The sequence below is a fragment of the Carcharodon carcharias genome, chromosome 20 (assembly GCF_017639515.1).
Source record: "Carcharodon carcharias isolate sCarCar2 chromosome 20, sCarCar2.pri, whole genome shotgun sequence".
NCBI lineage: Eukaryota > Metazoa > Chordata > Chondrichthyes > Lamniformes > Lamnidae > Carcharodon > Carcharodon carcharias.
This window is the reverse complement of record NC_054486.1, coordinates 71,022,946-71,040,387: the sequence shown is the minus strand read 5'-3', so window position 1 is coordinate 71,040,387 and position 17,442 is coordinate 71,022,946. Positions and strand designations below refer to the sequence as shown.

The following is a 17,442-nucleotide window of genomic DNA, read 5'->3' as shown; positions in this document are numbered from 1 at the left end:
TTTGGCAGGACAGTGGGCTTCCCATGGAGCAGGGTGACAGTAACTGCGCATCCATGGCTCTGTGCACGTTGCATCAAAATGTGAGATGTACCAAAATCACTAAGGTTACAACTCTGTGCAGCTGCCAGTCATGCTAGTGAATGCCTGCTATCCTGGCAACAGTCATGGTTACTCCATTCTGCATCAGTCCACTGTTCCATCAATCTTTCAAACATCACATCTAGCCAAGAGGTGTGTTTCCTGGGTGACGAGGGCTGTCTGCTCTAAACATGGCTTATGACTCCACTCTGTGACAGAACCTCATGTAGCCAGCATGCATATGAAGAGAGCCATGCAGCCATGAGAAACATCAAACAAAGCATTGGCGTGCTGAAGCAATGGTTTTGCTGCCTCATCCGCTTGGCAGGAGCCCTCCAGTACCCTCCGGAGCGAGTGTCCCGATTTATGGTGGGTTGCTGCCTCCTCGATAACCTGGCTCTCATGAGGGCACAGCCCTTCCTATGAGGGATGTGATGAGCAGCTTTGGAGGAAGGAAGGAGATAGGCAACAAATTAATGTTCCAGCTAGGTTGTCCCTGTGTGCATCATTCAGTTCTGGTTCCCGTGAACTAAAACCTCAAATACCCATTGTACAACGGTCACAATTACAGTGTCCTGTTGACCACAATGTTGAAATAAAATCCAAAACAAAATAGCAATTCCAAACCAACTTTATCCAACAAACCATTCAATATTCCATACAAATGTCAACTAGTTATCCCTGTACATTCCCTTAGCGCCTATACTGTTGTGCCTTTGCAATGCTCCAACACAATGTTACCCCCTTGCCTGCTGAGATTTCATGATTTCATACAACACTGTTCAGATATTGGGTGGCTACTGCTTATTCTGTAATGGAAACTGAGACATGGGCCATCAGATGTTGCATGTCAGTAAGTGTGGGGCAAAGTGTTTGGGCGATGTGCCTGCCAGTGTGTACAAGCTGGGAGTAAGGCTAAGTGTGTGAGGGTGAGGTAATGCTATGAGCTTGAAGTATGAGCCGGGCTTAATGAAGAATGTTAGTACGTGAGTGATGGGGGTGTAATGCAATGAGCAGAGTGTGAGGCTAATGATGCATTTGTAAGGATGTGGCATTTAGAGATGAATTCACTGATATTGACCACTTGTGTGAGGTCTTTAAACTTCTTTCAGCACTGCACCAGATCCTCGGAGTGACATTGTTCACATTGACCTCTGCTCCCATTCCCTCCTGAGTGCTTGACTGTAGGGATCCTGACCCCCTTGTGGGCAGAGGAACTCTGTCCTCCTGTTCACTTCCTGCATCAGGGCCTTGAATGATGTGTCAGAAAATCGGGGAGCCCTCTCTCTGCTACTCCTTTAGTCTTTACTTCTCTATAGGTCAGACACTTATCTCCCTATTAAGAGGTGCAGCCTGATTTTAAGCTGTACAAGCCTCACGTGAGCTTGACCTACAGCATACAGCAATCAACAATGCACTAAGTGCTGGGCTGCACACCACTTATCATTTTATTGAGCAGGCAGCACAAAGTTTGAAACAAATGAAAGGAGGGAGGGTGGAAAAAAGAACAAAGGGGAGGTTTGTGACAGGATAGAAAAGAGGAGAGTTAATAAAGGAGCTGGAGGTACAAGGCCAAAGGGAATGGCAATGGGACAAGCAAAGAAACAAAAGAGGTATGAATGGCAGAATAATGAAAAGCTGCCACCTGAAAGCAAAAAACAGAGAAGAATGAGTTAAAATCAAAACCTGCAAAGAAAAAGGATACAAAATGGGGCAGAGACTTCGGCCTGAAATTGTTGAACTCAAAGTTGAGTCTGGAAGGCTGTAAAGTACTTAACTGAAAGATGAAGTGCTGTTCCTCGAATTTACGTTGAGCTTCACTGGAACACTGCAGAGGCCCAAGGACAGAGACGTCAGCGTGAGAGCAAGGTGGAGAATAAAAATCAGAAATGACCAGAAGCTCAGGGCCATGTTTCCACACTCAATGGAGGTGTTCCACTAAGTGGTCAGCCACTTCCCAGCATAGAGCAGAATGCGCCATGAGCAGTGAATACAGTATGCCAAATTGTAAGTACAAATAAATCAGAGTTTATCTGGAAGGAGTGTTTGGGGCCTAGGATGGTGAGGAGAGAGCAAGTAAAAAGGCAGGTGTTAGAACTCCAGTGTTTGCATGGAAAGGTGGCCTGGAAAGGGAAAGGAGCATTAGGGGTGATTGAGGAGTGGACCAGAGTGTTACAGAAGGTGTGGTCCCTTTGAAATGCTAAAAGGGGAGGGGAGGGGAAGATGTGTTTACTTGTGGCAACACACTGGAGGTGTGAAATGGTGGAGGATGATCTGCTGAACACAGAGGTTGTTGGCGTGGAAGGTGAGGACAGGGGGACCCCTAACATGACTCTGGGAGTCAGTGGAAAGGATGAGATGTGCAGGAAATGGAATGGACATGGTGGAGTGTCCTGTCAATTACGGTGTGGGAAATTCTTGGTTGAAGGAAAAGGAAGAAATCTCAGAAGCATTGGTATGGAAAGTTATATCATCAGAACAGATGCAACGGAGACAAAAAAACTGGGAGAATAGAATGGAGTCCTTACCGGAAGCAGGGTGTGAGGAAGTGTAGTCAGGGTAGCTGCGGGAGTCAGTGGGCTTATAGTTAATATTTATTACAACACAAAAACAAAAACAGAATCACCTGGAAAAACTCAGCAGGTCTGGCAGCATTGGCGGAGAAGAAAAGAGTTGACGTTTCGAGTCCTCATGACCCTTCGACAGAACTTGAGTTCGAGTCCAAGAAAGAGTTGAAATATAAGCTGGTTTAAGGTGGTTTAAGGTTAATATTTGTTAGCCTATCCCCAGAAATGGAGAGAGCGAATTCGAGGAAGAGAAGGGAAGAGTTGGAGATGGATGAGGTGAAAGTCAAAGAAGGGTGGAAGTTGAAGCAAAGTCAATGAAATTTTCCAGTTTGGGGTGAGAGCAAGAAATGGCACCAATACAGGCATCAATGGACCAGAAAAAGAAAATGAGCAAAGTAACTTGAGTTGGACTAGAAAAATGAATGTTCCACATATCCCACAAAAAAGGCAGGCATTGCTAGGACCTATGCCGGTTCCCATAGCGACATCTTTACATTGAGGAAGTGAGTGGAGTTAAAGGAGAAGTTGTCCAACATGAAAACAAGTTCAGTCAGGCAGAGGAGGATGCAGGTGGATAGAGACTGGTTGGTCCCATATTTAAGGAAGACATGAGGCAGAGTTTTCACCTTGGTGGGTGGGTGCGCGCCCAACCCTGCGAGCTTGAAATGATGTGCGTTGAGATCGGGCGAGTGTCCCGATGTCAACACGCAGTTGCGAATAGTTCAGTCAGCGGGCCTTATGGTTGGCAGGCAGGTGAAAAGGCCAAATGGCCTTTGCACTTTTTAGGAAACCTTGTTCATGGGCGATATGAGGTTTTCTAAATAAGGTTTCCTGATAATTTGAGAATGGAATGCTGCACGTTCAGATGGAGAAAGGTTGGAGTGAGTAAGAAGAACAGAAAAATTGAGACGGCTGATGTAATGTTTGCAGACCTAGAGAAGGTATAGGACCAGAGGGAGGGATCCAAGTGGAGGGAGAATACTGCAGATGATGAACATCTGATCACATATTCGAGTTATCACTAAGACTGTCTATTTCTACATGACATTGCCAGTTTTGGACCCTGCCTTAGCTGATCAACAGCTGAAACCCTCACACATTCTTTTGTTTTGAATTGGTTTCCTCCATGTACCTCTCAACTTGATTATTCCAACACATTCCTGGCTGACTTCCACGTCCTACCCTCTGTACATTTAAGGTCATCCAAAACTCTGCTGATTGTGTCCTTACTTACGTTACGACCTGTTCATCATAACCTCTGTGCTCACAGGTCCGCATTGGCTCCTGGTTAAGCAATGCCTCCATTTTAAAATTCTCATCCTTCTTTTCAAATCTCTCCATAACTTCGCCTCTTCCTATTTTGCCTGCAGCCCCACAGCTCTGTAAGATATCTGTGTTCATCCACATATGGCCTCTTGAACATCTCTGGTTTTAATCAATCCCCCATTGAAGGCCATGCCTTCAGCTGTCTAGGCTCTAAGCTTTGGAATTCTCTTTCTAAATCTCTCCGCCTCTGTAACTCTCTTCCTTTAAGGCACTGCTTGAAGTCAACTCTTTGACCAAGCTTTTGGTCATCAGCCCTAATATCTCATGTGACTTAGTGTCAAATTTTGCTTTATAATGCTGATGTGAAGTGCCTTTGGGATGTTTTGTTATGTTGAAGGTGGTATATAAGTATGAGTTGTTGCTGAAAAGTGCCAGTCTCATCTATTATACAATAACCATTTTCTCTCAGCACATGTTGCTAAGTGACAATTGTGTTTAGCTGATCACACATATCCTTTGAAATTTTCACAATGGCCCATCTTACTTGAAAATAAATTTGACCTTTATAACTAGAAATATATACTTTCAGTAATGCAACTTTTCTTTATTGAACCAAAGGCTCATTATTCAGATCATTTTCTACTTTGTACAAAAATGTTGAATAGCTTTGTGGGAGAGTATTTAATAATGTTTATTTAAGGCCATACATAAATAATGAATGCTGTTAGAATGGTTGATTAACCATCTCAAATGATTTGCATAAAACAGTACCAAAGAGGCAGAACCATGTTCCAACACAGTTTGAGGGCAGAAGGAACAAGAATTTTCTTTTCTGGCTAATGAAGAATTCATGATAATCTTTGTGACGTGAATGGAGGGTGGAAGGAATCAGAGGAGTGGCGATCACATAGTGCGAATGTATTGATACCTCAGCTGGTACTGGAGAATGGGAGGGAGTCGGAAAAATCAAGGACAGCTGCCAGTTTGCTGTCAAAGCAATGGAGAAATTTTAATTTGCATCATGATTAACTGAAAGCTGCTCATTGAAGATATTGACAAGGAGGAGCCTTGGACAAGAGAGGCATGGGACAAATCACATCTGAGCTTCTGTTTCTTGAGTAAGCAGAGATTAAGTTGGATTAGTATTTAGCTCTCCAGTGAGCATTTACAAAGATGCTGGAGAGAGTCTGATTGTTCATCCTTTAAGAGTTAATACAACTTTTGGATACATGGGGATCAGGCAGAGAGGGAGATTTGAAACCATTTCAGAGATCAACATATAAAGATAAAGTTAAGGAGGAAGAGAAACTGACAACGTTAAAGAAAATCTCACAAGAGAGAGGGAACATACAATATGATATTCAAGCTTCTCCTGATGAGCTATTTATGTATCTTGATGACTTGTGCTCGACACCACTGCAGTGTCTTTGTTGAGCTCAGCGGTTTATCAGAAGTCACCGTGTAATCATGTGGAAACCTCAATGATTGCTGCTGGACCAGACTGTCCCTACACATCCTGGATAATGGAGTGTCAAAGGAAAATGGATGGGAAAGTTGTGGTTTATTGGCTTCATGTGCTGGTTATACACCCTAACTAGATGATGGATTGGAGGGAACTGTAAGTAAATTCAAGCATCTTTTCCTATATTGATTTACAACAGTTGACTCCAGCCGCCTTTATTATATTGGTTATCAATCATATTTAGCAGATGATTCTTTCAGGTGTTTCGAAGGAATAAAAGAATTTGAGGATTACTTGAGTTTGCATGAAATATAACCATTACTACCCTCTTAATGAACCCAAAGAACATTCAATTTTTAAAAAATGTTGTTTAAACTCTTTCACTTATTTGCAACTGTAACTTTGGTCTTTACTGTAATGTTGTAATTTAAAATTGTTGTTGCCTTTCTGATGTCAGAGGTGGAACTTGTTAAAATGCAGTCATACTGACTAAATGTTAGTTCAGAAAGCCCAGTGTGTGCATGTAGCCAATGTTTTAATATTCAAGTTTAACTTTTAAGCATCCAATTGACTTTGTGGAATCTTTTACCTTGAGAAAGGTAGTTTAATATTTTAAAATATTGTTTCCGTACCAAAAATAATGACAGTCGTTCAAAAAAATTCTTTAAGGGAAAGGAAGAATCAGTATCGTTTATATCAGAATCCCCTATGTTTGACTGCTACTTGTAATTATACCAAAGAATCTGTTAGTTTTTTCTACAATATGTAAGAGATTGCTTCATCGAAACTTGCAGTAAGCAGCAGGTTGAAGCTTTGTCTGCCTGAATGAACAGTAGATGTGCAAATGCAGCCTTTAGGTCCTGCTTCTTTTCACAGCCTTTCCCTAGGGAAATCCTGCACTAGACTTTATTGAAGTAATAATTATTTCATCAGGTCTTGTGTATTTCTTGCCTGTATTTGGACTGGAACCTCTAGAGGCTACAGTTGTCATTTTTACCCAGGACTGACCGCTTGCATGCTGATGAACTGCTTGCAAAACATATTTGCACAATTCAAGGTGGAATGCTAGTGACTTGTATACTGTAGTTCTTTTTGAAAGTTAAAAGTAATTGTAGTCATAATATGTTATTCACATAAGTGCCCTGTAGGAAAGGGGAACTTTTAAATCCACTTTACTGTACTGTAAAGCTTGAAAGTGTGATTAGTGGTGAATTGACAAAATTAATTTTTCATCTGAGATCTGAAAATGCATTAGTGCTTTCATGTTTTGTTTCATTGAGCTATGCTGCTTTAACGAGCCACTATGGTGCCGAATTATTTATGAGCTGTTGTGTTTGCCTGCTGTTTGCACCTCTTGAGTAAACCAGAAACACGGCTGATATAGTAATTAATGGGAAGCTACAAAAGTGACCATTACTATATATTTTACCAGGTACCATAGGAATGCGAATCCTCTGAAATGTTAATAACTTGTTAGATTACAATGTATTGTACGCTCCCGAGTAGCCCATCTGGCCTTATAGTGACAGGAGGCTGATTTCAGCTTTTATGGTGTCGCTGAGATTTCTGCAGCCTTGGACTCAGCTGCTGAAGCTGTTCAGCAAGTTATGGTCTAATTGAAACTCTGCTAGGGAGAAATTAAGTGAATATTGTCTTGGCTATATTTCTGCCTGAATCTGCCTATATTAGTCTCCTGACAGAACAGTCCTATGGAATTTCAATAGAATCAAGTGAGTTGATTTGTTAAACAGGGAATGATGACATTGAACATCTGTTTTGCTGGGCCAAATTACATTTGGCTCTTAGTAACACTGCTGTTTTTCCCCTCCTTCCATTCTACAGAGCAGCGCAGAAGCTGAATCTCTCTTCGAAGCAAAAGAAAAACCACCCACTTCTCCAGCATTCGCATGAGCTCTCAAACAGCAGAACAAATTTCAGTGGTATTTTGCAAGTGTCCCCTCCCCCAGCGCCACCATGCCTTTTGAGGGCTGTGTGTAAAGTCAAGGACAACCCAGGCATTGGAAAGGTATGCGATAAGTGTGCTGTCAGTTGTCTTTGATATGTATCACGCTGAAATCTGTGTAAATATAGAGACATCCAATAATATGAACCTTAAGGATCCTGTATTTTTGCTACATATAATTTTTGAGACACATCTCTTGATGAAATTTTATTATTTACAGATCATTTGATGCTGTTTTCTGAATGTACAAATTAATTTGCATAAGCTTCCGAGGTGCTCCTTGCCCCAAGCTGAAATCTGCAGCAGTTATATCCCTTTTATAGTGTATTTATAGGGCTGGTGGAGTCCCTCACTTTCCTTCACACTAGGCCCAGAAGATAATATAACGCTACAGCTGAACACTACAACTGATGATGTTGCACCAACTTTAGCAGTGTTATAACTTTGCACAATGTCAGATCTCAGAACCCTCGTGCAGACCCTCATAATCAATTTGCAATCTGTTCCATCATGACACCTAACCTCTGTTCTGTTATTTGGTGTTAGGTGGTGTAGGTTACAGGTGTTCTCTGCAGTGAAGCTAAGTGTGAAGTTTTACGTTATTCCAACAGAGAGCGGAATCTTGTGCCCTCAACTGTGGCGAGTTTGGTGGCAGGGGGAGCATGGCGAGTGCAGACCCTACCACCTTCCTGCCTCAACACTGAATACGCCGTGGCAGGAAGGCCTGTGGACAGTCATCTGGCCCCCGCCCTGCCAACTGAGGCCCTTAAGTGGGCAATTAATGCCCATTAAAGGGCCTCACCCTGCCATTGCTGGTATTAAATCAGTGGCGGGTGGGGTGGGGGGTGAGGGGAGGGGGTGTGGCGGGGTGGGGGGGGGGGCGGTGGGTGCGGCGGGGTTGCGTACCATACAGGGAGCACGACAAGCAAACCCTGTTGAGGTTGCTTGTGGGCATCCGCCGGGAGGGCAGTTTCCCTCAAACGAAGGCACTCTGTGACTGATCGAGGGACCTGGCATCGGGAAGGATGGTCTGGGGTGCGCTGAGAATCACACCATGCCCTTGCTTCTGACACCTTTCCTACAATCTCTCACTTCTGGATTGGGATCCAGCAATGATACTATGCCTTGGGTGGGTGTGGTACAGGCAGCAGCCACTGGCTTCCTAGCGGCAATGCTGTTCAATAGAGCTGCCAGCCTCTAATTGGCCAGCAGCTCTCAGCAGGCAGGACTTCTGCCCCCCCAGGGTCCTTGAATTCCAGATAGGTCCGCTGCTGGCCTGTCAAGTGCTTAAGTAGAACAAGATGCAGTGGGCCTTCCTGGATAGAGGTGGGAACCCTGCCAGCTCTCTAGACAGTGGCCAAGGCCCCTGTCACCTCCACAGGACTCTGCCCAGTGTCATCATTATGAAATACATGGCAGGAAAGCGAGGTTTTGTATGCGAAGTTTATTCTATAAACTTTATTCTAAAATTGCATTTGTAAACAGTTCTGGAACTAAGCTTTCAGTACAAAGAGAGATATCCATTTGTAGATAATATAATTCATAGGAAATCTTAGGATTTTTGAGGAACAACTTTCTTAAGCATGCGGTATCTATCTGCAGTATTGTTGAGTTCCAATTTATATGGAAAAATAATTAGGATAGACCTTCGGTTACAGACCCTCTCAATATCTGAAGTCTCATTTGTCAGTACAATTCTTTGCAGCTGATAGGAGATGAGCCCCTTCTAATCTGTTCTTAACTGCAAAAATAGCTGATGCAGGATAGTTGATCTATCAGTCGATCTAATGGCTCATGCTGTCCACATAGTGACCCAACTGTCAGACCCATCAGAGATGTGAGCGAGCTGCCTAACAGGGCACCCTCCTGTTGACCTCCAGCTGCAGAGATGAGTGCTTAAGGCTGCATGCTCATTTGTTAGCTCTCTTGCCTATGAGTCAGAAAATTGTCGACTCAAACCCCATTCCAGGATGTGAGCACATAATTTGTGCTGACCCTTCAAGTGTCTAGAGGAGTGCTGTGTTGTTGGATGTCTCAACATTTGACAAGATGTTAAAATAGGGCTATATATATCTCTTCTAGTGGTCGGAGTGAATTGCTGTTGTATTATTTGAAAGTGAGAAGGAAGTTTACTGGATGCCCTGGATCACTATTCCCCCCACCCCGTATCATTTAAAAAAAACTTTAATCTCGTTGCTGCTGAGATTTTACTGTTCACAAAATACTTTGAGATGTGATTTGGTGCTATAAAATGCAAATCTTCTTTCCCTAGCAAAGCTGTTAGCAGCTTTTATTGTGGTGATTTTAGTAGAAGTTAACAGCTGGTTTAGAAAAACCCCATATGCAATGCCAGCATAATATTGTGTTTTAAACAGACAATATGTTGATTGTTTTATAGTCAGAAGCTCTATAATACTGATCTAAGTGGAGGCTGATGGCGTTGCTAGAGGTGAGTGCATGATGCTGCCTTTGGTGTTCACCTTTGCAGCTGTGGAGGCCTTTTGGTTGATGTTAGGAGTTGGGACCTTTTGACTGACTATCTGGAACCTGCAGTCATGAGTACAATTGATAGGATGCTTTGAACTGGTAAAATAACTGGTGGAGTAGATGTTGCATTATTAGCTAACCTCGGCTGAATCAGAAGACCAGAGTGCTGCAGAAGATGACTGAGGCAGGTGGTTAGGGAAGGGCGACAACTTCAAAAAATAACAATCTGCCATCTAATTTAGGATTCTCTCAATTATCAGGCAATTCCCAATGTTCAACAGGGGAATTTGTCAGGTAACGGCAGGGATTTTCTGGCCTCGCACTGCTGCTGGGATCTTCCAGTCCTGCCGAAAGCCAATGAACTTTTGGCTGGCCTGCCGCATCCCCTGTGGCGGGTCCCACCACAACGAGGCTGGAATGTATTTATATAAAATACATAAAACTGTAACATTTTATGCTTCATGTAATTATACATCTGCTCAGAAGTGACATATTGCGCGAATAATTAGATTTTAACAGAGCCATCACTTTATTCATTGTCGATACAGTTTATACAAATAATTTGTATAATTCATTCTTAAAACACAACCTAAGTTCATTGCTTAGAGCCCTGTATTGTTTAGAATCCATCCCATTCAGTTGATTTCAGTTTATGGAAGCTTACTAAAAAGAACAAAGTCCATTAATTCAAATTTGAAACAATTTTACTCTTTTTTTCTTACATAAATAAGCCATTCATGAGGAAGGCAATTTTCCTACCCACAGTCACTGGCGCTTGACATTTGCTACATTTTTGTTCATACCAGAACATGTCTAAATATAATGCAGGATCTAAGTGTTTTGTTCACTGTGAATATATTGGCGTTAAATCAAAATCAACTTTTAACGTCAAATGGAAATGCAGATAGCATGAATGTTGGCAAAAATAGTTTTAATTCAGATCATGGCAAATTAAAATCCAACTGAATTTTCCAAGTTTAAGCTGAATTTTGATGAAAGTGATGGAAATGTTGTATTTATATACTGAATACAATCAATAGCTCCCAAAATTATATTGGAAAATAAAACACAAAATAGGAATCAAAAATGACTGTTATGCTGATCAAACTGTTGTATCATCAGCTCCATGATTAGGATCTTTCATATGTCCTGCTTGGCAGCTTGTCCACAGGGTGACTGGCACCTTGGGCGGGAGTTCAAAACTGGTTGGCAGCCCGTTCTACATCCTACCCAATCTTTCTATCCAAAGGAAAAGGAAAATTGGGTGAGGTGTCTAGCAAGAATCTAATTGGCTACTGCTCACCTCCAGCCCCTGGCAAAATAGAAAATGACCCATGTTTGCCTTTGTTTGATTTCTGTAGAAATCTGTCAATTCCTTTTTGAATGACTTAAACGAGCCCATCTTGACTGCACTAATGGTTTCTCTTTTTATATACAGTAGATTTGTCAGATTCGAAAGGGTACATCTCAACCATCAGACTTCATGTAACAGCACTGCAACTATGCATTACTGACTATTTAAAGAAAATACCTGATGGTCAAACTAATTTTTGAGATGAGTTTTGGCCATTTGATTTGGGACTTCTGATCATGAGGAGGAACTAATTGTCTCTGTCCCTCCTATGAAATGATGGCCAGTAGCTTTCCCTGATTAATTTCACATTTATTGCACTTGATCCTGATTCCTCTTAAGTTGCCTACCTGTTGCCTGATACAAAGTGTGGCCCTGGCTCTAGACAGGAACAGGACATGTCCAAGATAGGAAGTGGATGTGGATGGTAATATTTAGAAGGAAGCAATTGAAAAAGCCATTTTTGCTGGCTGCTTTTCCACGATCGATATTACTTAGAGAATACCATAGAAATTCTAAAGCCTGTTTCAAAACTGCTGGTTATCCTTCTCCTCCTTGTGAATAATGCTGCTCCAGAGGATAGATGAGAATGATGTGGGTTGAATTTCTCCCTTATTTTTGCTTTCTTGTTATGGGGTAAGTATAACACCAATACTTAGGCAGCCTGAGCTGAAATCAGAAACATGTCATGTCTGGGCCGCTGGTACGAATTTATATCTCACTACTTTGCAGCAGTTTGTTAGGCTTCCTTAACTTAGAGTCATAGGGTGGAATGTTCCGGGCCCGCTGGTGGTGGATGTGATAGGTGGCATGCGTGGAAAATGTGGTGCGACCTACTTCACAATGATGTGAAGGCAGGTCACAATCTTCTACTCAGTCTGCCAACAGCGGGCCGGGTTTCCCGCCATCGGTCCACTGAGAGCTAATTGTAATACATTAGCGTATAGTTAAAAGGCCATCCCACCAGGGTCTTGGATCCCCATCGTATCGTCCATCCACATCAATGGGAAAGCACGCCGACGCGTTTCACAACACAGGTGATGGGCACTTGGCGCCTGCACTTTGGGGGAACTGAGGTGAGTGAGCAGCAGCGTTCTCCACAGCTCACCTGTTGTTTACAGGCCTCAGGGGCACCAGGGGCGGGGAAAGCTGATACCTGACCCCGTAGGTGACTGCTGAGGTGAAGGATGATGTCCAGGGGCAAGTGCTGGCCAGCCTTGGAGGTGACTGCTGAGGGGGAGGCGGTGTCTGGGGGCAAGTGCTGGCCAGCATAGGAGGCGACTGCTGAAGGGGGGGGTTCAAGTACTGCCCTGGTGCTGCATCCTGCACGCTGGCAATCGAGGCGGGGGGCATGGTAAGCGAGGGGAGTGGCCACGCATTAGGGACACCTGTATAAACTGACCATGTCTCTGTAACTGAGACAGATCAGGGGCAGCCACAGTGATGTGATTGGAGTCGGGCTCCCAGCCTGCCCACCCATGCAAGCAACGTGGAGGCACCAAAGGGCCACCAAGCACTCCATACCTTACCCCGCCACCCACCCACCCCCGGCACAGACTTCAAGTCGCCACCACTTTATTGGACCATGGAGCAGTTGGACTGCACACGTTGTACAATCTCCTTGCCAACACTGTCACTGCTGGAGGCACTCACAGCCCCTTGCAATCTCAGCATCCTGGTTTGGACCAGTGCCCCCCATGTCGCAGGTTGACATGGCAGCCACACAGCGCACTCATCCCTGGCTATCCGAGGGGTGACCAGCACTCTCTGGGAAGCAATAAGGCCCAGGAAAGATGATAAGTACAGCCATGATAACCACGTCTCTCTTTCATGCTGCAGGAGACCACTTCAGGATCGTGGATCCTGGTGACCGAGCTCTATGCCTGATGGCCTACAGAGAGTGAAGAAGACAGAGGAAAGAGTGACTGAGGCACCTGACTGTGCAAAGGCAGAAGCAGCAACCTCATGAAGAAGGGGCCGTGCTGCCCAGGAGCGACAGCGAGCTGTGGCTGGTCGGCGCCTAGCGACGCCCAGAGTCTATAGATGCCACCTGCCATTCCTGCAGATGACTGAGAACCAGTGTCGCCAATGACTGCATATGCCTAGGGACCTAGTGGCTTACATCTGCCACTTACTGCAGGACTTGGTGCCAAGGGGTCATGGAGGGCATCCACTGCCAGTGGCTGTGAAAGTGACCGTGGTGCCAAATTTCTATGCCAGTGGCTCCTTTCAGGGCTCCACAAGGGACCTGTGGGATCTCATAAGCCGCCACTCACAAATGCATCCATGAGGATATGGATGCCATCTTCTCGAGGTCAAAAAACTTTGTGCATTTTGCATGGGACTGGGACAGTCAGGATGCAAGGGCCATTGGATTTGCTCTGATCTCAGGATTTCCACAGGCGCAGGGTGTGATTGACTGCACTCATGTGGTGCTCAGGTCTCCATCACTATACTCAGTGGACCTCATCAACCACAAGGGTTTTTACTCATTGAACTGGTATGCGACTACCAGAAACGCATCCTGCAGGTAGGTGCACAGTTTCCAGGGAGTGTGCACGACGCCCACATCCTGAGTCACTCGCAGATCCCTGCAGTCTTCCAGGGTCCACAGAGGCTGCAGTATAGGCTCCTTGGGGACAAGGGCTAACCACAGAGGACGTGGCTGATGACACCCGTGCAGCGGCCTCAGATGGCAGCAGAGTGATGCTGTAATGAGGCTCATGCTGCAACTCGCAACTTGGTGGATCATCGGGATGCTGAAGATGCGGTTCCGGTCTGGTGGAGCCCTGTAATACAGTCCACAGAGGGTGTCACGCATCGTCATCATCTGCTGCGCCCTTAACAACCTTGCGCCGCAACGGGGAGGGGAGCTGGCTGAGGAGGAGATGGAGGAGTTGCATGTCTCCTCCGATGAGGAGGTGGCCAACGGTGATGAGCGTGAGAGGGTCCTCGGTGGTGAGGATGACGTGGATGAGGCTCTCGCACTGGCTAGGTGAGGCAGGCGCACTCAGGAAGCCCTCATAGCTGCCAGATTTGTGGAAGATGATGATGACGTGCGGTGAGTGTGCCCATAGATCCTCACATCACGGTTGTGAACGTTTGACTCCAGTTTGGCTTATCTTAGCGCCAATACCTCCTGTGAGAATGCTCCTGTCATGGAGATGCAGTGGAGGCCCTAATAGTCACTCGATTGCAGGTGGACGGTGACAATATGCAGGGAGGAAACTCCACTGATTTTCACAAGGCCTCTGAGAATGTCTGACTCCTTCTGGCCGAGGGCAGCTCACTTGCGCTCCATGATCAGGGCCATCTCAGGGACGCAGCCATGAAACTTTAGATGCATCTGATACTGTGTCCGCCTTCAGCACCTCAGCCCTTCAGGAGCTGGTGCACAGCATCACTGGTCACAGATGCTGGTGTGATGGAGGCCAGCCCCACCTTAAAGGTGCTGAGAGAACACAGAGAGTATGAGGGAACTCTGTGGCACCTGCCCACTACATTCTGGCAGCAATGACAAGCATCGCCGAAGTGCAGGCATCAGTAATGTTTCCAGGGAATATGAGGCTGGACCATCACTGTGGTCAGAAGGCCTCACAGAGCACAGGGAAGAGGCCCTGGACTGAGACACCTGGCTTTTATCTTGTGCAGAAAGGTTTCATATCTGAGTGACAAGAACACTGCTCATCAGAACAAGGAGCCGCAGGCAGGGTGAAATTCTTAGGAGTTTATTGACAGTAGTGAACAATATGTACAAGCGATCAACACCCATGCCCAGGCTGTGCAACTACTTTTACTTAATTTTCCTAACCCTGCCACTACATTTGGTGCTCCCCGGACATCCACAGCAGAGGTGGTGGCAGCCTGCTGACTGCAATGCCCTGCCTGTGATGACTTTGATGGGTGTCCTCTGCAAGGCTGAGACCTGGAGGACTCCGGTCTGCTTTTGGGGTCCTGCTGTGTGGCAGTGGCACCCTCCTCAGCCTGTGAAGTTGGATCTGCGGAGGTCACAGGAAGAAGGGATTCGGATGGGCCGGTCACTCCCCAGAGTCACCTGGGTGGATGGCCCCAGAGCGTGCACCTGCTGATCCTCCTCCCTGTATGTGCCCAAGGCTGACTCCGTGAGTGGAAGGGGTAGCTGGAGTGAGATCGAGCTGCCTGGCACCCCTCTAGTGTATACACTGTTGGAGGCCAAATATGGCATCAGAGATGGAGTTGAGCCTGCACAGCAGTGCAGGAGTGACGTCCTGGACCAAGGTCTCCATGGCGGATTGTGATCCCGAGACTACTCTAAACCTAGGTCCTACCAATGTGTGTGTCTCTGCAATGATGGAGGGTGTGGGTGAGCGCTGTGATGGAACTTCAGGGAAGGTGCCTTCAGATTCCTCTTCAGAGCTTTCTTCGGAGCTTGATCTGAGGCCTTGGGTCATGGACTCTGTCAGTTGTTTGGCAGATGTGCCTGAGAAACCAAGGAGAGATAATTAGTGCATGGCACTGGCCTGTGAAAGAGGACACATCACTCACAGCATTGTTGTCTGATGGATGTTGCACTGCTGGATCCTCACTTGATCTCACTGTCAGCACAGGACTGGTCCTGATCATCGCCGGCCAGCTGGATGGCTCTGTTTTCGAATTCTGTCAGAACTTTGATCTCTGGCATCCCTCCACCTGTCCGCGACCTTTCCCTCCTGTTGTGAACCAGTTTGTCCTGCATGAATAGAGATGGGGAGAGAGTATCAGGACTCCTGTCGGGCCAGATGATAAGTATGCCTGGCCTGTGTGGGTGGTGAGTGGTCCCATGGACGGGATGAGGACAATGATGGTGTGTGTGAGAGAGCGAATGGTGATGTCCCTTGCACTGGCAGTGAGTGAGGGCCCTGTTGGTTTGTGAGTGTGTGAGTTGGGATGAAAAGAGTGACTTACCCTGGCGGAATGAAAGAGATCATTCATCCTTCTGCGGCACTGGGTGGCTGTCCTCCTTTGCAGGGCGTTGGCACTGACCACTGCTGCCACCACCTCCCAAGCCAGGTTGGTGACATTGCTGCCCATCCTACGTCCAGAGCGGGTGTACAGCAAATCCTGGTGGGCCTCCACGGCATTCAGCAGTTGCTTGAGGGGCCCGCCATTGAAGCGGGGGGCTGCAGTCTTTTCTCCTTTGCTGGCCATGTCTCCCGGGCAGCAGTGGTGAGCTGGTGGCGATGACCGCTTTGCTGAGGGCTGCCTTTTAAAGATGGCAGCCGGCATGATGCATCAGCGGGGTGATGACGAGCGGGCGAATGAGGGCCTGCCCACCATGGAAATGGCGTATTTCCCGGGAATGCATAAATAAAGAGGCGGGCTCGGGAAGATACGGTGTGAAAACCCACCATTTTCGTTGGCGGGTAGGACACCATTTTACCCGCCCACGACCGCATTTAGTGCAATTCTGGGAAAGTTCCACCCTTAGAGTCATTATACAGCACAGAAACAGGCCCTTCGGCCCGTTGTATCTGTGCCGGCTATCAAGCATCTATCTATTCTAATCCCATTTTCCAGCACTTGGCCTGTAGCCCTGTATGCCATGGCATTTCAAGTGCTCACCTAAATACTTCCTAAATGTTGGGAGGATTCCTGCCTCCAGCACCCTTTCAGGCAGTGTGCTCCAGATTCCAACCACACTCTGGGTGAAAAAATGTTTCCTCAAATTGCTTCTAGGCGTCCTGCCCCTTACCTTAAATCTATGCCTCCTGGTTATTGACCCTTCCAATAAGGGGAAAAGTTTCTTCCCCTCATAATTTTGTGTAACTCTATCAGGTCCCCCCTCAGCCTACTCTACTCTAAAGAAAACAACCCTAGCCTATCCAGTCTCCCCACATAACTTCAGCGCAGGCAACATCCTGGTGAATCTCTTGTGCACCCTCTCCAGTGCAATCACATCCATCCTTTATTGTGGCAACCAGAACTGCACACAGTACTCCAACTGTGAGCTAACTAGCGTTTTATACAGTTCTAACATAACCTCCTTGCTCTTATATTCTATGCCTTGGCTAGTAAATTCAAGTATCCCATATGCCTTCTTTACTACCTCATCCACCTCTGCTTCTGCCTTCAGGGATCTATGGACATGTACATCAAGATCCCTCTGATCCTCTGTACTTCCGAGGGTCCTACCATTCACTGTGTATTCCCTTGCCACATTAGTCCTCCCAAAATGCATCACCTGACACTTCTCAGGATTAAATTCCATTTGCCATTGCTCTGTCCATCTTACCAGCCTATATTTAAAGTC

General features: G+C 45.9%; 1 protein-coding gene across 5 annotated transcripts in view; it reads left to right on the top strand.

Annotated features, from left to right (window-relative positions):
* Positions 1-17,442, top strand: part of kif26ab (kinesin family member 26Ab) — a 278,697-nt gene that overhangs the window by 192,865 nt on the left and 68,390 nt on the right. For all 5 annotated transcript variants that reach the window (XM_041214247.1, XM_041214249.1, XM_041214248.1 and 2 more), the window contains one exon: positions 7,216-7,399. In XM_041214247.1, the coding sequence (XP_041070181.1) occupies positions 7,216-7,399 (184 nt within the window). The remainder of the gene's footprint in view (positions 1-7,215; positions 7,400-17,442) is intronic.